Here is a 19,312-nt window from a genome sequence, read left to right as displayed (position 1 = left end):
CCAAATCCCAGGTCTTAAAGGAGCCGGATCCCTTTTTCTTTTCCATTCACTAATTCGGCGCGATCTTCGCCATACGCACGCGCACGCAAAAAGAAAACTAACTAGCAAGCTATTACAGTTTTTCAATTGCTTAAACACAATTCCTGAAACACTAAACACATTCTCAAAACTGTAAGTACAAACCCCACAACAGTAAAAGTGTTTACCTCAACACTATGTTTCACCCTCAAAATGTTTGACTCAAGTTTCAAAATTAAACAATTGTCAATGAGTACAACAATTACACCAAATTAAAATATATCTTTATCAGTGCATAAACAAAGGCACACAATATACTAAGTATCTACATCAAAATGACACAGTCAACCCTGAATAAATGTTCCTTTACCTTCACTAGGTAAATAGTGTTGCAGTCAAAAGATTGTTACACAAGAATTCAACAAAAATATTTATTCACAAGTTTGACAGAATGTCTTTACTGTAGTAAAACCAGAACAAATGCAAGCATTTACAGTAAAGCAAAACAATGATACAGCACTGTAAATTGGAGGTGGTCAGCTGTAATGTGTAAAAAAAAAAAAAAAAATTTTAAAACAACAAACTCAAGACATTTCATCTAGCTTTTTACTGCCCATCCACTCGCTCCTCTCTGTTGGGCCACAACTGTTCATCAACATCGCACCTGACATTTTCCCTTGCCATGCAACGTTGGAAATATCTCCTTGTATGCCGCTGCCATCCCCGGCAAACTTCCGGTGTGATGTCCTCACACCCAGCATCCATGGCTTCTAGCAAGGACATCTGGGTATGAGGCTGGTGGTCATACACTTTCCATCTCCATGCTGAAAAGAATTGGTGAATCTGGTGGGAGGAACAGCATTGCCATCCTTGGATGGGCAACAAACCACTCCCCAATGAGAGGAGATGGGTGAAAGCTGACATTGTCCCAGATTACGACGTACACTGGCAAGTCAGCCCTCACCAACCACCTCTCATCCTCAGGAATGAGATTGCCATAAAGGACCTCCAAGAAAGCCAGGAGACGCTGGGTGTTGTAGGGCCCAATGAGGGGGATGTGGGCAATGACATCATTTTCTGATATGCCGGCACACATCGTTACATTGCCCCCGCGTTGACCTGGCACATAAATTGTGGCCCGGTGACCTATAAGATTTCTGCCACGTCGTCGAACTTTTCTTAAACTGAAGCCTGCCTCGTCAACATATACAAATATTTGTGGCGTTTGTTCGCCTCCAACTCCATTACTCTCTGCAAAAGATACAAAAACATATAGTTTAGAAAACCATGCTACTAGAGTACAGTAAAGTACATGCAGGCCTACAGTACATCCAAAATGTTGGTTATATATTCTACAAAGAAGGTATTTATGTAGCGTTACTATGCAATGGTAAGACATTACAGTAGTGTACATTGATGAGGCCTTACCTGTACATGCTGGTGCCTGACCTCCTTCACCCGGTCACTATTCCTTTCAAAAGGAACAGTATACAGTTGTTTGAGTGATAATTGGTTTCTCCTCAACACCCGGTCTATTGTGGAAAGGCTCACTGTGTTGATGTTTCCAAATATGCCATTATCTTCTATCACAGCGCTCTGAATTTCTCGGGGTCTAATGGCATTATTTGCCCTCACCATGTTGACCATTTCATTTTCCTGTTCAGGTGTGAAAACATTTCTTCTTCCTCCAGCATGGGGTAGTGCTTCAGTTCTATAAATGCAAATACAGTAAGAATTGATAAACAAATTCAATGTAATCTAAATTCTAAAACTTGACAAGCGTATATGGAATACTGTAAAGAAATATGTAGCATGATCACGTACCTGTTTTTAATCCTAAATGTCTGGATTATTGAGGCCACTGAGTATCGGCTGAGATTGGGCTGGACCCTCTGACCAGCCTCGGCCATGGTTAGGCCATGGTTAAGTACATGGTCCACAATTGTAGCCCGTATGTCATTCGAAATTCTTCCAAGTCTTTGACTTTGCCTACCCTTGCCTCTTCCCTGTCCCCTGTGCCCTCCTCTCGCACGACCACCACAAATTCGGATACCGCTCCCTCTTGCAAGACGTCCTTGCTCTTCTCCCTCCATTTTTCATCCAGACACAAATGCACTAGTAGCTTAGCAGTATATATGTGTTCTGATGTAATTGTTGGAGAATTGCACCTGTAGCTAAACTCTGTGTAAAGTGGACAGCATATGTGATTGATTGCTTTGAGCTGTGAGAAAATAATTTGTGGATAAGATGGACAAGATTTGCCTGAATTTTGGATAAATTGCAGACATTTATATTTTTATAAGGGAGCCATACATGTAGACCTATTTTCATAAGGAGATCCTGAGTGCCAGTGTATTGGTTGTTGTTTGTACTATTTTGCGTGTAAGGATTTGCACAATGAACATATGTATAAATAGATGTGGGAGTGGCAATTAAATGAGAAATGGTATAATCCATTTTGATTAGGGTGACTTAATCAATTAATTTTTGTGCCAATTACTGACATTTGTGTTTACTAGTTCACAGAAATGTGCTTTATATTAGCATTTTGTGTTAAAGTAATCAAAAATGATATAGTGTTTTGAACAAATGAGTTGATGTTGGGGTTTGTGCTTACAGTTTTGAGAATGTGTTTAGTGTTTCAGGAATTGTGTTTAAGCAATTGAGAAAAAATGTAATGATAAATATCGTCTGACGTCATGGTTATGTTCGTGTGACTGCATTACGACATGTGGTTTAAAAATGAATTGTTGGACATGCTGCTACATGTGCAGTTCCCGCCTGTTATAAAAAAGTTTTTCTCCAAATATTTCCCATTTACAGTACACCGTATTTATTAATAGTGCACAGCCATGAAGATTAATGAATACATTTCCCAATTCAAACTTAGCGCAATCAGCAAGTGTAATCCGTACAGAAGACAAACAATTATGGGTGTAGTATAATGGGTAAGGAACTTTTGTAACCTAAAGGTCATAGGTTTGATTCCCTGCCGTGCGCTGCGGTAACCTTGAGCAAGGTACTTAACATGCTTCAGTGAATATCCAGCTGTATAATTTAATGCAATGTAAATGCTCTGGATAAGAGTGCCTGCTGAACGCATGTAATGTAATTATTCCAGTTTCTACATGCCACCGTGTGTTCGGTGATGGAACTACAGCTCAATGACTGGAATTATTGTACAGAGCCGCAAAAGTGTTCATCCTATTTCACGCTGAGAACATGCCACATGTGAACATTCGTTATATTTATTCGTTGTATCTCATCAGCTAATATATCAATATTTGATATCAGATTGATATCAATCAATTTCAATCAATCTATTATGCCTTCGTACACACCATGTTATCATAAAACTCAGTCAATTACAGTGCAGTCCATACGTATTTGGACACTGACACAATTTTTGTTGTTTTGGCCCTGTACTCCAGCGCATTGGATCTTAAATGAAGCAATGGATATGAGGTCAAGTGCAGTCTGTTGCTGTTGTTGTTTTGGTGGAATTTGCATGCTAGGGGAATGATTTCTGTCAGGATTTTTCAGACCGTGAGAGAGGCCAGTGATTTGAACAGACACAGATCTTAAAAGCTTCTATAATGGTCTTCAAATATATCCTTTATTCTACATATCAAGACAGCACAACTCCATTCTGTGTCTAATCTAGTACTGCCCCATCCCCCCCCCCCCCCCCCCCCACCCCACCCCAACCTCCAACAGGGCTATCAAGACACTGCATGAAATGACAACAATTGCAGCCTGTTCCAGTGTGTATATTGCTGTACAGAATGATATGTACACATATGCTGACCATCTGAAGAGATAAGTTATTTATCTGAAGGTCAATTTCATAGCAGACCTGTCTGCTCTACACGCAAGAAATACTGATTTCTTAGACGGATTTATTTGATTAATTAACTCAGGAACAGCACCCGTGTGGAAGCACCTTCTGTCAATATACTCTGCAATATGTATTCATAATACAATATGCTTCATTTATTCAAGTGTTTTTTCTTAAATTACCTGTGTGCTACTGCAGTAGACTTCAGAGACATGAGTTAGCACATTCATTTCAGCTACAGAATGTCATGTCATCCCTGGAGAATCAATAAAAGTGCACTTAGTTCCTTATCCTGTTTTGCTGCCACATCAATGACTGCATTGTCACAGAGCCAAGTTCAAAGAATGGATATAGCTTCAACCTTCCTGGCAAGTTTACAGTGTGCCACTCTATTTATATATTTGCTTTTAGCTTCTGCTTTTAAGAGGCCTAAAACCCCCTCCGGTTGAACATGTCAAAGCAGCTCAGTACAATAAAGATAGTGGTAATCTCAGACGCACATTAGAAATTCCAACAGTTTCAGGAATATCTCTCTCCAGAAATGTTCAGGAAGAATGTTTCAATCCACCCAGGATCCTTAAACCCTCCCCTAATCAAGTGTAATATCTTCCTGTTTTCATAGAATAACCATCTGGGACAGACATTACCCAAAAAAAGGCAAATTGTTTATATTTCTACTAAAAGTCCTTAGCAGACTGGGTGCAGAGGATTATGGGAAAGGTCAGACGTCAGTAGGGTTTGGTATAAAATGGGACTACGCAAACGATATTTTGCCACACAATCCCCCCCACCCACCCTTAAATTGCCCATAATATCTTCCTCTTTTCATAGAATGACAGTAATTATTACTGCTCCAAATGGTAATGGTGAAATGACCTCAGAGAAATAAAGCTCTTTGTACACTATAGGCTCCAACAGACCAGTCATTCTTAAGTAATGTAAACATATTAAAATTCAGCTGGAAATTTATGGATTTATGAATTTTTTTCTCACTCCTTTGCCACTGAATTGCAGTATATGTAATCCAATAGTGATGGAGCAAGAAGAAGAAATACAGCTATAGCTATCTATGTGTACTGATTTTTATTTTTATTTTTATTTTTAATAATGTATGATCCAGCTCATCAAATGTAGTAATGTATGTCCGTGTTTTTATGTGGGTTTATGCAAGAGTTCAGAAACCTAGAGGGGGTTATAGATAGATTGATTGATTGACTCGTTGATTGATTGAATTTATTTGACAGTCATCAAAAAATACAAGAGGAAGTTCAAGAAGGAACATCATCAAGTACCAATCAAAAAAACTACCAAGAATAACACAAGAAAGCTCAAAAGCTTTCTTCCACTGGTAGAGGCCAATTCCATTTAAATTTAGCCAAATTAATAGGAAATTCAACCTACCCGCAGGCTACCCATTGGCTTTTACAATGACTGTATTGTACTTAAATTCATTTCTAAAAGTGATTGAATTTAAATTGAATTAACCATCCCCACCCCCAACTCTGGCAAAAATGCACTTATTTTCGCTGCCTGCATGCCGGTGTTCTTTTTGTGTGCCCGTGGTTTTTACAAGTAGGTAAACACTTTGAGCACATGCCTCCATCCTGTGACCTATCGCTTTAGACACTCATCTGCGTCAATAACTCAAACGTGGAATTTTACTGGTTGAAAACCTGTCCATCATAAAAAAGGCTAGGCCAAGAGTCTTGTCTTACATTTCATTGGCACATCCACCGCATCAGGGGGCGTGGTTCTATTGGTGTCGCTGTGGTGACGTGTAAGTTCTGACAGGAGCAGGAAGTAACCAGGAATTAGAGGAGGAATAGTTTAGGAAATACCCAACGTTAGCTAGAAACCTAGGTATTTATCTAGCTTGCCGACGGGGGCTAGATATTTGGCATACAAAGCAAACATATTTATGTCGTTTGTGAAATGGCCATGTATCAAGACGTTTGTTTTTCAGTCTTCGTGGCTGCACTCCTGTTTGGCATTTGCGATTCCAGAATACACCACCTTGTACTGAAGGTATGTATCAACTAGCAAGCTAGCTGCTTTTCCTTACTACTCGGAGCAGGGTTGCATGCCTGTTGTGTTGACCTGTTTGGGTCATTAATGTTGGCTAGGGCTTTCCAAGTTTGCAAATGAGCCCTTTCTATCAGCAGCTACCATTACCTCACGAAATCTCCTGCAGTTAGCATTTGGTAGCTAACTGGGTAACTAGCATCGCATATTATCAAATGGCATGCAGGAAGGAAATTGCTATCATACATTATCTGTTTGATTCTTTCAAATCAATGGCTGTTTAATGCTGTTAGTATCTCTCAGATTACCTAGCAATTGAATCGCTAATGTGTATAACTTATTTATGAAACGCAGGTTGTGAAGTCAGATCGACATCTAGACTAGCTAAACAGCAAGGTTGTGTGTATTTGTCCCAGCAACAGCTTGCTGGCTACATCGTTTAGGCCGCAGTCTAAGTCGGTAAATTTTAGCTAGCGGCGTTTACAAATCATTGTTCAGCATTTTAGTAACTTGCACTACCGTGTCTGCTTTTCATCTGATACCAGAAGCCGACGTACTGCTGATACATTGTACAATTTAAATAACTTGTCAATGACAACCTCATACTGACCCAGTTTGAAAAGTTGTAACGTAATGTTGAAAGACCAGTACCTGTTTTGAACCGACGCTTCCGGTACATTCCACCGCAACCAGCCGAGCAAGCGATTGAGTGAATTCACAGTCGCGATCTCTGCTGGCAGTTGAAAAACAAGGCAAACTGTCCTCTTGAAATCGCGACAGCGTAGCCTATATTATGAGTTATAAAATGGCAACATTTGGCTTCTATATATGACTTCTACATTTTAATGTAATGGTTTGCATTGTTATTGATAGATGACATGGAGTTGTATCTTAATGTTTAAATCTGGCGATCTTGATGGAGGCAATTTTCATTGCAGTGTTTCAAAGACATTGTCAGTATGACCCAGAAATGTTTACATGTCTGACCTGGGCTTGTTATGCCATATTTACACTGTGATGTTACTGTTATGCAACAGTGAGCAGTGACTCCTTAAACGCTGGATTTATCTGTCTGTGGACTTTCTCCCTCCGTGATCTCATGGCTCTTCCATCCCGTTAGAGTCCTATAACTCTATTACATCTCTTCTGACTCCCCACCACAACCACCACACACACACACACACACACACACGAATGAGTCAGGTCAGCCAAATCACCAACCATATTCAGCAGTGAAAACACACTTGTTCAGACGTTCATCAATTTGAACAAACTTTAGATTTCTCTCCATCCTTAAATTTTTAATATTTACTCTGGAGTGACGACACTTCCCCCCCCCCCCAGAATGAAACCCGCTTCATCATCCATCTCAACACCTTCGGCTTCTATGCTAAGGGCACCCTTGACGTCAACCTCAAGGCTCTCAACCTGCGCAGGGACCAGAAGATTGACTTCTCTAAATACCCTGTGAGTGTGCTCGCAGCCATTCCCCCTAGCTGCTGTTGATGGAAATGCACCAGTATCACCTTCCTGAGTAGCCGTGTGCTGAAATGACATGCCTGTCTGTGACTCTGTCCTCCGCAGATGGGCTTCAGCCTGTCCAAGTCTCGGGTGAACGGGCTTCTGGCCTACACTGTGAGTATGCTGATTGCTGGGTACTGTCTGATCAGGACAAAACTGTCTGCTGTTTACAGAGACAGGGGTGAGAGGGGTACCTGGGCAGGGGACAGGGAAATGAAAAGAGGAACCTGTACAGGTGAGACAAAGGTGCTGTGGGGATAGCTGAGTGGGTTACCTGGGCAGGTGAGTCAGATGTGAGAGCAGTACCTGGGCAGGTGAGACTGGTGAGAGCAGTATCTGGACAGGTGAGACAGGTGAGAGCTGTACCTGGACAGGTGAAACAGGTGAGAGCTGTACCTGGGCAGGTGAGACATATGAGAACGGTACCTGAGCAGGTGAGACAGGCAAGAGCAGTACCTGAGCAGGTGTGAAAGACCTGCGAGGGGTACCTGGAAAGGTAAGGCAGGTGAGCAGCGTGCCTAAGCAGATGAGACTTTCCTTATGTTCCCTGTGCAGGCAGAGGACACAGAAGAATGTCAGCTGACCAAAACCAAGAGTGAGCAGCCCCTAATTCTTTTCCTCATTGACATTGACAAGCTCAGGTGAGCAATGAAATGGTCACCAGTGCATGTGTGTGTGCATGTGTGTGTGTGCGTGCTTTTGTCTTTTCTCTCTATTACATTTGTTTAACTTTTTTGTATTTGCAGGCAGAATGTAATTTTAGTTTTGTTTCATTTTTATAAATCAAAAATATTTTTATTTTATTATCTTTTTTGTAATTTGAATGTACATTGTTTTTTTTTTTTCTTTTTCTCCCATTTGTGTAAATTTTCTCTATGTGTAGTGTGAGTGCACAGTCATGTTTGTGTTCTTCTGCAGTGTAAACGTGCGGTCATGTTTGTGTTCTTCTGCAGTGTAAACGTGCGGTCATATTTGTGTTCTTCTGCAGTGTAGACGTGCGGTCATATTTGTGTTCTTCTGCAGTGTAAACATGCGGTCATGTTTGTGTTCTTCTGCAGTGTAAACGTGCAGTCGTGTTTGTGTTCTTCTGCAGTGTAAACGTGCGGTCATATTTGTGTTCTTCTGCAGTGTAGACGTGCGGTCATATTTGTGTTCTTCTGCAGTGTAAACATGCGGTCATGTTTGTGTTCTTCTGCAGTGTAAACGTGCGGTCATGTTTGTGTTCTTCTGCAGTGTAAATGTGCGGTCATATTTGTGTTCTTCTGCAGCGTAAACGTACGGTCATGCTTGTGTTCTTCTGCAGTGTAAAGGTGCGGTCATGTTTGTGTTCTGCAGTGTAAGCGTGCGGTCATTCGGGGAACAGGACAGCCTCCTATCAGAGACACCGAAGGCCAAGGAGGAGGACGCCGAAATCCCTGGTCAGTGATGCTAAACGCTACGTGTCTCTGATAGGCGTTCTTTCCTCTCTCTCCACGTTGATGCATCACAGCAGGCTGGTGTGTGTTCGTGCGTGCGTGCGTGCGCGTGCGTGTGTGTGTGTGTTTGTGTTATTGACATGTTACTTCCTGTTGGAAATGTGAATTTTGAGCATACGTGTTTCAAAGACCAAAGGGATGCTATGTAACATAACGCTTATGACATACTGTTTCCAGATCAGGTTGGCTGTAGGTAGGTGCTCAGTCATTCAACAGACTGATTCCAAATCATCAGTAGGGCTGTGGGTAGGGGGACAGTAGTACACCAACCGACTGATTCCAGATCAATTGGGCTGTAGTTGGTCAGTAGTGCTGTGGTACACTGATTCAAGATCAGTTGCACTGTAGGCATGTGCGTAATGGGGTGCAATATTGGAACTAGATGAGCATGGCTGTAGGTAGATGTTCAGTGGGGCTTCAGTGTCCTGATCCTGTGTCAGTTGGATTGTTGGTTTGTCTGCAGTAGAGGTGCAGTGTTGATTCCTGATCTGTTTGGTTTAGCAAACCCACTCTGCCCACTCTTGCACAGAAAAAAAAGAAAAGAGAGACCTCACATCGGACCAGAGTAAGACTACAGTGGGCAAAGACACGGAAGAGAAAGGGACCAAAGCAGAAATGAGTCAGAAGGACAAAGAAGAAAAAAGAGATCCAAGTAAGACTACAGTTGGCAAAATCACGGAAGAGAAACCGAACGAAGAAGAGGTTGACGAGAAAGATGAAGAAAAGCAGGACCAACCGTTGGAGGAGGAAAAATCTGTGACGGAGAAACCTGCCAAGAGCGTGAGTTTGTGTACCTGTAGTGCACTGGTAGGGATCAAGTGACCTGTGTGTACCTGTAGTGTTGGTAGGGGTCAAGTGAGCGTGTACCTGTAGTGAGTGTGTTGGACAATAAAGAACATCTGTCTATCTACCTGTAGTTTTAGTACTGAACAGGTGAGCGTGAGTGTGTACCTGTAGTGTTGGTAGTGAACAGGTGAGTGTGTACCTGTAGTGTTGGTAGTGAACAGGTGAGTGTGTACCTGTAGTGTTGGTAATGAACAGGTGAGCGTGTACCTGTAGTGTTGGTAGTGAACAGGTGAGCGTGTACCTGTAGTGTTGGTAATGAACAGGTGAGTGTGTACCTGTAGTGTTGGTAGTGAACAGGTGAGCGTGTACCTGTAGTGTTGGTAATGAACAGGTGAGTGTGTACCTACAGAGAACAGGTAAATCTGTTCCTCACAGACTACTTCTGCCTTTTGCAGGAAGGGAAGATTGACGGGAGGACTCTTGCTCTCCAGAAAATCGGTGACTCCTACAACTTCAGTGTAAGTCTGGTCAATCCTTCCGGTTGCTACCATTAATGTGAAGATGGGGAGGACGTGGTGGAGGTCTGTCTATGGGGGTGGGGGGTGCGGGTGCTGCAGTATCAGCTGTTGGGGTTTTTTGAAAAGATGGAATCTGTGATGCAAATATCTTTACCATCATTAGTCTTGCCATTTCTCTCTCTCCCTTGTTATTCCTTTCACATCCTCTCCCCCACCCCCTACACAGTTCCATATTACGATTGGCTCCCTGGCTGAAGGTCTGTACAGCCTGAATTTCCACAGCTGTTACAACCTTGTTCCCGGAGTCAGCAATCCCTACAACCTCAACGTGAGTGCAGCGTTATTATTCTCATTATCTTGTTCTCCTGTTGAGTTTGGTTGAGTGGTTGAGTGGTTGAGTGGTTGAGTGGTTGAGTGGTTGAGTGGTTGAGTGGTTGAGTGGTTGAGTAATTGAGTGGTTGAGTGAGTGTGCGTGTACATGTGGGCCTGTGCTGTTTGCACTTTAGTGAACCTTGGTGACAGAAACGGGTGTAATGGCTGGTCCTTGGCGTCTCAGGTGGAGGTCATAGAGCAGAACCCAGGTGGTTACCTGTCAGCTGCAGAGATTCCCCTCCCACTCCTCTTCATCAGCATGGCCATCGTCTTCTTCGTTGCAGCCATGGTCTGGGTTTACACCCTCATGCAGCACAGGTAACCATATAGCTCACCTGCAGTACCTGCAGCACAGGTAATCACACAGCTCACCTGTGATATAGGTAACAACCTGCTGTGCAGTGCTATGTGCCCTGTGTAGTTTTAATATCTCTGTTGGTGAAAGTATGTTTCTCTCTCTGTGTAGGTACAGTGTGTTTAAGATCCACTGGCTGATGGCAGCTCTGGCCTTCACGAAGTCCATCTCCCTGGTCTTCCACAGTGTGAGTGGGTGAAGCTAGTCTGATTGGAAGCTAGTCTGATTGGCTTTCAATGTTAGATGAGATTAAATCTTCACTGCCGATCTGTCTCCCTTTCTCTCTTAGATTAACTACCACTTCATCAATAAAGAGGGACGCCCCATTGAAGGCTGGGCTGTCATGTACTACATTACACACCTGTGAGTCTTTCACCTGTAACCACACTGTTAGTCTTTCACCTGTAACCACACTGTTAGTCTTTCACCTGTAACCACACTGTTAGTCTTTCACCTGTAACCACACTGTGAGTCTTTCACCTGTAACCACAGTGTTAGTCTTTCACCTGTAACCACACTGTTAGTCCCTCACCTGTAACCACAGTGTTAGTCCCTCACCTGTAACCACACTGTTAGTATTTCACCTGTAACCACACTGTTAGTCTTTCACCTGTAACCACACTGTTAGTCCCTGTAACCACACTGTTAGTCTTTCACCTGTAACCACACTGTTAGTCTTTCACCTGTAACCACACTGTGAGTCTTTCACCTGTAACCACAGTGTTAGTCTTTCACCTGTAACCACACTGTTAGTCCCTCACCTGTAACCACAGTGTTAGTCCCTCACCTGTAACCACACTGTTAGTATTTCGCCTGTAACCACACTGTTAGTCTTTCACCTGTAACCACACTGTTAGTCCCTCACCTGTAACCACACCGTTGCTCTCTCACCTGTAACCACACCGTTGCTCTCTCACCTGTAACCACACCGTTGCTCTCTCACCTGTAACCACACTGTTAGTCCCTCACCTGTAGCCTCACTGTTAGTCTCTCACCTGTAACCACACCATGTGTGTGTTTGCATGGGTGTGTGCGTGCGTGCGTGCATGTGTATGTGTGCGTGCGTGAGTGTGTGTGTGTGTGTGTGTGTGCGTGCGCGTGAGTGTGTGCGTGCATGCACATGTGTGTGCGTGTGCGTGTGTGTGTAGAGGTCCTGGCTGTAACACACATGATTGTCTCTCTGCAGGTTGAAGGGAGCTCTGCTCTTCATTACTCTGGCTCTCATAGGCACAGGCTGGGCCTTTGTTAAGTACATCCTCTCAGACAAGGAGAAGAAGATCTTCATGATCGTAATCCCCCTGCAGGCGAGTTTGTGTCTGCCTTTAAATGAATACGTGCGCCTGTGAGTTTCTATGACTCTGTGTGTGTGTGTGTGCGTGTGTGTGTGTGTGTGTGTGTGTGTGTGTGTGTGTGCGCACGAGCATGTGAGTATGCGTCTCTGTGCGCATGTGTTTTATCCTCTCCTCTCCTTCTCGCAGGTCCTGGCGAACGTGGCTTATATCATCATCGAGTCGACGGAGGAGGGCTCCAGTGAATACGCCCTGTGGAAGGAGGTGCTCTTCCTGGTCGACCTCATCTGCTGCGGTGCCATCCTCTTCCCTGTGGTCTGGTGAGTGGGAGAAGTCGGGGGTGGAGCTATCCTTTTCCCTGTGGTCTGGTGAGTGGAAGGAGTCAGAGGGGTGTGGCTATCCTCTTCCCTGTGGTCTGGTGAGTGGAAGGAGTCAGAGGGGTGTGGCTATCCTCTTCCCTGTGGTCTGGTGAATGGGAGGAGTCAGAGGGGTGGGGCTATCCTCTTCCCTGTGATCTGGTGAATGGGAGGAGTCAGAGGGGTGGGGCTATCCTCTTCCCTGTGGTCTGGTGAATGGGAGGAGTCTGTGCTTGGGGGGGGATCCTGTTGATGGGATTGGGGGGGGATGGTTGTCGTGTGTACAATGGTGACAATGTTCTTCCTCCTCCAGGTCGATTCGCCACCTTCAGGACGCCTCCAGTACTGATGGAAAAGGTGAGTCTGTCCATCTGCTCCATTTAACCTCTTACTAGAGTGTCTCTGAGAGACAAAAGGATGTCCCTCAGCTGGGGGTGAGTCTCCTCACACATCAGCGCCCCCTGCTGGTCCGTTAGGTGTCTGAAAGTTCATCTGTTGAGCTGCAAATCAAGCGGCTTTCTCTGACTCGTGGCTGTGTGAACTTGCACAAACGCTCGTCTCCACTCTCCTGAAACAAACAGCGGAGGTTTGCGATGAGCACAACTGGGGTTCTTCAAACTGGGCGGGAAGAAGGGAGGGGGGCAGGCATTTGGGGGAATGTGTACATGCTCCACACCTGGAAAATGGCTAAATCCCTGAGGTGTGAAATCAGTCAGTGTGTGGAATAGCCTGTCAAGACCAGGCATAATATGGTTCTGTATACTATGTAGTCTCCTGGTAACCAGAGCACTAGGTACAATTTAGGAAAATGGTGAGCATTGTTGGAGTGAATGGTCTGTCCGCATCATTGTTATGTTATGTGTGAGAATTTGCTCATCGTCTGTGTGTCTGTGTGTCTGTGTGTCTGTGTGTCTGGCCCTGCAGCTGCCATGAACCTGGAGAAGCTGAAACTCTTCCGGCACTACTATGTCATGGTGAGTGCATATCGCCGCCCTGCTGGCTGCTGTCGGTGCGCTACGCCATTTTTCGCTGACCCTCTGTCCCTCTGCAGATCGTCTGCTACATCTACTTCACCCGCATCATCGCCTTCCTGCTCAAGGTGGCCATCCCCTTCCAGTGGCAGTGGTTCTACGAGGTAAGAGCCCGGGGGGGGCGGGGGGGGGGGGCTACTGTGACATCACTTGATGACATCACGCACACCCTACACCTCCGGTAACCAACCCTGTTCCTGGAGATCTGCTGTCCTGTCGGTCTTAATTCTAGCCCTAACAAAGCGAACCTCATTCAACAGCTGGTGAGCTCGTTAAGCTGCTAATTAGGAGTGCCAATTTAGGGTTGAAATGAAAACGTACAGGATGATGGATTAGGGTTGGCTACCACTACACGCTCTTGGTATGTGCGCTAATGCCAGTCCCTGAGTCTGACTGGCGTCTGACTGGCGTGTGACTGGCCTGTGTCTGGTCCCTGCAGTTCCTGGTGGAGATCTCCACCCTAATCTTCTTTGTGATGACGGGGTACAAGTTCCGGCCAGCCTCCAACAACCCCTACCTGCAGCTGCCCCTAGACGAGGAGGACGTGGAGATGGACGAAGTGTGAGTCCTCGTGTGTGTGTGTGTGTGTGTGCGTGCATACGCGTGTATGGATGTGTGTGTGTGTGTGCTCATGTGTGTGTATGTATGTGTGTGTGTGTGTGCGCGCGTGTATGTGTGTGTGCGTGCGTGCGTGCGTGTGTGGATGTGTTCACGTGCGTGTGCGTGTGTGTGTGTGTGTACGCGTGTGCGTGCGTGCATGTGTGTGCGTGTGCGTATGTGTGTGTGGATGTGTGTGTGTGTGTACCTGTGTGTAACAGTAACACTCTCCCTCTCTCTCTCTCTCTCTGCAGGGTGACTGAGTCGGGGGCTCTGGAGGGCATCTCCCGGGTGAAGAAGACCCAGAACGGCCGTGACAGACAGAGAGAGCCGTCTCTGTGAGTCCCAGACTCAGCCTCTCTCCCTCTGCTCCCTGGGCTGGGGGGGAGGGGGTGCACAGGACCAACAGCCCCCCCAACCCCCCCTCCTCACCCCTGCCTGTGTCCGGACTATGGCTGTGTCGCAGCCACGGCAACCGCAGCCTCTCTATGCAAGCAGCAGACGTGGGCGTGTGCTAGGATCTGTCTCTCTCCTGCAGACGTGGGCGTGTGCTAGGATCTGTCTCTCTCCTGCAGACGTGGGCGTGTGCTAGGATCTGTCTCTCTCCTGCAGACGTGGGCGTGTGCTAGGATCTGTCTCTCTCCTGCAGACGTGGGCGTGTGCTAGGATCTGTCTCTCTCCTGCAGGCGTGTTTCTCACCCCCCTCCGCTGATGCTGGGGGAGAGCCTCTGCCCCATCCCCCACCCCCCCACCACCCCAAGGAGGGGGACGTTCCAAAGACCGCTGTCATTCTCGCCTGTCCCGTGTCTGTTTCCCACACCAATGCCTCTCCCGTCTTCATCCGTGTTATTTAAAGGGTACCCCGTCCCTCGTCTTCGTTCCTGTTTATTTTAGTGTGTTTGTGCGCCTGTGCGTGCGTGTGTGTGTGCCTGTGTGTGCATGTGCGTGTGCGCATGTGCTTGCGTGCGTGCGTGTGTGTGTGCGCCTGTGTGTGTGTGTGCAGGGAGGAAGGCATGGTTGTATAGGACCTGTCGGAACCTGGAGAATCAGTTGCTGTGCAAACCCAACACTCAAGCTTCGAACCATCGCTCATTCGCTTCACTGAATGTCCTTTTGATCTCTGACTTTGCATACAGTTTCTAAAAAGAATATGAATAATAACTATTGACTGATTTTACTCTTGTTTTATTCTCTTTTTTTCCATGTGGGTTGTGAGTCTTGTGGGCGGGTTCCAGTGTACCTGCCCAGCGTGCTATGAATGATGTCAATGAAGTCTGATTGAGTTATGATGATATGACTGTAAAACAGTTCACTGCAGTTTCATCCCTGGCAGAGTATTTATGAAATGGCTTTATTATTGTGAACTGGTTTAATCTGCGGTCTAACGGTTCAGTACCAGGTACTAAATGGCTCCACATCCCAGGATGCTCCTTCAGACTCTATTCCACTTCTTTGTTTGTGTTCTGGGCCACCAGTCTTTCTTTTGACAAACACAACTTTGTATTGATATCTCCATTTATTAGGTAATTATACCATCTTATGTTAATATTAGGTGTTTGATAATTAATTGTCATTGTATATTAATTGCTCCAATAGTGTATTGTTATTTTATTCCTTTGTGCTTCACACTTATCTGGAACGGGGTCACGGGTTTGAATCCTGGCTGTGCATGTGACAGCTGTGGCCCGCAGTCCTGTCCTGTAATTTGGTTGACATGGCACCTTTTGACAGAGGGTTTTTGTTTGGCAGGATATTCCCCTTCTCATTAACACAACAGCGACCTCTCTGGTCAGCAGGGGACCTGCAGCCTGCTTGCACCATTGCTCCATGGCCAGCAGAGGTCACACCTGCACATATTTAACAGAAAGCGCTCGCTCTCTGGATCTGACAGAGGACGTCCGAGGAACAGCCTACTAATGAGAGACCAGACGATTCCAAATTTGGGAATAAAAAAAAAAAAGCTTTAAAATTATTTTTTTAAATGAAACTCGGGACAAAAAAATGTCTAATGTGGCCCTTTGGCCCTTGTGTTTTCCCCTCAACAGCAGAGTTGGGATGAGCTTTATTTATAAAGATGTTTTTCTAGGGTTATTTGTGGGACTGATAAGTCGCTGATCCTGGATCGGTGCCTGTGGGTGCTCTTACAGGGTGGACTTCTGAACGCTTTGCGTCTCCAGCTGAACTCCTCCTCCGCCGTTTTTAGCGTTTTCCACTCAGTGCCCTTGAAGGGCCTTTCCCTCTGTAGAGGTTGTTTGGCCCCTGAAGGGCCTTTCCCTCTGTAGAGGTTGTTTGGCCCCTGAAGGGCCTTTCCCTCTGTAGAGGTTGTTTGGCCCCTGAAGGGCCTTTCCCTCTGTAGAGGTTGTTTGGCCCCTGAAGGGCCTTTCCCTCTGTAGAGGTTGTTTGGCCCCTGAAGGGCCTTTCCCTATGTAGAGGTTGTTTGGCCCCTGAGGCGAGGTTGTGAGGCGCCGTGTTTCCAGGCGCTTACCGCCAGCCGCCGCCTCTTTTTGGCGTCTCTGAGTCACGTGCTGGGTACCCCCGGTGGGTACAATCCTGCCAGCTGCCCATCTGCTGCCCATTGGGAAAAGCTATGACCAATCACACGCCTCCCCACAGGGGGCGCTGGCCCCTGTCAGAACCGGTACGGTACCGGGCAGTCGGACTGTCTCGCTGCCCTCAAAACCAGCGTGTTGAAAGTAGAAGCCACTGTCCCCCCACCCTGTCCAATCAGGGCTTTCAGATAGTTAAACACAGAGCTTTTTCCCACAGTACTGTTCATTTAAAACGGAGGGCTACAGGGTTCCAGCCATCGCCCCCGGGGTGTGCATCTCCCCCCTGCAGTCTAACGATAGAATGTTGGCTCCTGCACTCCCTCCCTCCACCAATAGGACTCTCAGCTTCGTTGCCACGGGAATCCTCAGAACACTGTTGGAGGTCCAGCATTGCCATGGAAACCTGCTGGGAATAAAGTGAGGATGGAGGCAGTGCCCTCCGGGTCTCCTGTACAGGACAGGGGGAGGGACACGCCTCCCTTAAGGTTTCCCCCTTTTCTGCAGTTTTCTACAGCAACCTGTAAGATGCGATATTAATTTAGTTGTTTTTGCTTTGGTTTTCCCTGTAAATGTTTGGTTTCCCCCTTCCTGCTGTGCTGTGTCTTTGGCCTTTTTGTAGAGATGGTGGGGAAACCCACGTGCACAGTGTTAAACAGTGACAATAAACAGACTCTCAAGGATGGAAAAGTGTGCGGTGTCGTGTCTGCCAGCGGAGCAATCTCCCATCATGCCTTTCACCATGATGAGCCCTGCTCCTAGCCACAGGATGTTCCTCAAACCTGGGCCCTTTTTCACGATGCAGGATTACTGAGTTAGCTGGATGACTGCACTGAGTAAAACCTGGAGCTCTTCCAAATCTAGAACAGGGACCGAAATAAAAAGAGCTGTTCCAGCTTTTACTCAGTCTTTAATTATATAGCACCTTTCAAAACAAAGTTACAAAGTGCTTCACAAGACGATAAAAAATAGCAATGCACAACATGTAAGAAGACTACAACAAGAATTAAGAAATATAAAAATGTATAAAAACAGGAAGAGATAATTACATAAAACGAGATTATCAAAATCTTACTTCACATAAATATGAAAAATAAAAAAAGTAAACATGATAAAAAGTGATAATGTCAGATAATCACATTTTATCATTTTTACTATTTTTTATTATGTCAGATGCTCAATAAAGTTATCCACTCAGTAATCCTGCTTTGTGAAACACCCCTCTGAACACTGCTCTCTCTGCAGTTTGTAACGCTTGGAGTAGATCTGTCTGCAATCCCCCTTTCTTTCCCTCTCTTATTCTCACCATCACCACTCTTCTCTTTCTCTCTCTTACCATCTCTCCTTCCTCTCACTTACCTCCACCACTTTGAACCACCAAAAACCCTCCTATACATTTTGGGATGTTGATAAATTGATAAAGTCAATAATTTAATTTTTTTGAATGGTGAAAGTAAATGAAAAACGACTGTGAAAAAGTCATGAGACTGCAGAATCACCACAACAAACTAATTTAGGGGATGTAAAAATTGACGCTCTTATCCAGAGCGATGTACAACAAAGTGTATAATCATAACCAGGAACAAGTGCGCTGAAAACCCTAGAGAGAAGTACCGTTCCAAGTGCAGGGAACAAGTTCAACTTCAACTTGGACCCTGTAGGTTAAACTGATTAACACTAACAAACAAGAACAGCAACAACGCAGTCTATGCAAAAATACGAGCAATAGTTAAGACGAGTGCATTAACTAAATCAACTACAAAACAGCTACCTAGTTACAACCCTAAGCTTACAGTCAATTTAGAGATTACAGGGAGGTAGGGGGGGATGGGGAGAGGTGCAGCCTGAAGAGGTGAGTCTTCAGTTGTCGCTTGAAGTGGGTCAGGGTCTCAGCTGTTCTGACCTCCACGGGGAGGTCATTCCACCATCGTGGGGCCAGAACAGACAGGAGACGTGACCGGGATCGGGAAGCGCAGGTGCGAAGAGGGGGAGGTGCCAGGCATCCTGAGGTAGCGGAACGGAGGGGTCTGGCTGGCATGTAGGGTTTGAAGATCTTGTGGAGGTATGCTGGGGCTGACCCCTTGACTGCCTGGTATGCTAGGACCAATGTTTTAAATTTGATGCAAGCCATAACAGGCAACCAGTGGAGGGTAGTGAGCAGGGGAGAGACGTGGGAGTGTCTGGGGAGGTTGAAGACCGGACGAGCTGTAGCATTCTGAATGAGTTGCAGGGGTCTCATGGCAGATGCCGGTAGTCTAGCCAGAAGAGAGTTGCAGTAGTCCAGGCAGGATAGTACCATTAGCTTCCCATGGCATAGTGCACTTGTAGTTCAGAAAAAGAGTACTGGCATTTTCAACATACAGTGGATAGCAAGGTTTCCTCGCAGCAAGATTCCCAGCCTTTCTGTGTGGAGTTTGCATATTCTCCCTGTGTTTGTGTGGGTTTCCTCCCACAGTCCAAAGACCTGCAGGTTAGGCTAACTGGAGTATGAGTGTGTGAATGAATGCATTGGTGACCTTCATTGGATTGGTGACCTGTCCAGGGTGTAGTCCTGCTCAATGCATGCTGGGATGGGCTCCAATCCCCAC

At 45.7% G+C, this 19,312-nt stretch overlaps 1 protein-coding gene across 3 annotated transcripts; it reads left to right on the top strand.

Annotated features, from left to right (window-relative positions):
• Positions 1-5,604: 5,604 nt before the first annotated feature.
• Positions 5,605-17,409, top strand: LOC118221242 (protein GPR108). 3 transcript variants are annotated; one of them, XR_004764075.1, is made up of 19 exons: positions 5,605-5,881; positions 7,223-7,345; positions 7,463-7,513; positions 7,955-8,040; positions 8,735-8,817; positions 9,404-9,654; positions 10,116-10,178; positions 10,405-10,506; positions 10,735-10,868; positions 11,017-11,092; positions 11,195-11,268; positions 12,092-12,209; positions 12,384-12,514; positions 12,864-12,907; positions 13,475-13,524; positions 13,602-13,685; positions 14,021-14,142; positions 14,433-16,536; positions 16,611-17,409. XR_004764075.1 is itself a non-coding variant. In XM_035406122.1 (18 exons), exons 1-18 carry the CDS (start codon positions 5,789-5,791, stop codon positions 14,518-14,520), a joined length of 1,773 nt encoding a protein of 590 aa, XP_035262013.1. In that variant the 5' UTR covers positions 5,605-5,788; the 3' UTR covers positions 14,521-17,409. The 3 variants fall into 3 exon arrangements, 1 of the variants encoding a protein (XP_035262013.1); XR_004764074.1 differs by having other exon boundaries at positions 14,433-16,573; XM_035406122.1 differs by having other exon boundaries at positions 14,433-17,409.
• Positions 17,410-19,312: the final 1,903 nt, after the last annotated feature.

This window comes from Anguilla anguilla, chromosome 2 (genome assembly GCF_013347855.1).
Source record: "Anguilla anguilla isolate fAngAng1 chromosome 2, fAngAng1.pri, whole genome shotgun sequence".
Lineage (NCBI taxonomy): Eukaryota > Metazoa > Chordata > Actinopteri > Anguilliformes > Anguillidae > Anguilla > Anguilla anguilla.
Note: the sequence above shows the minus strand (reverse complement) of the source record. Positions and strands in the feature narration are given on the sequence as shown.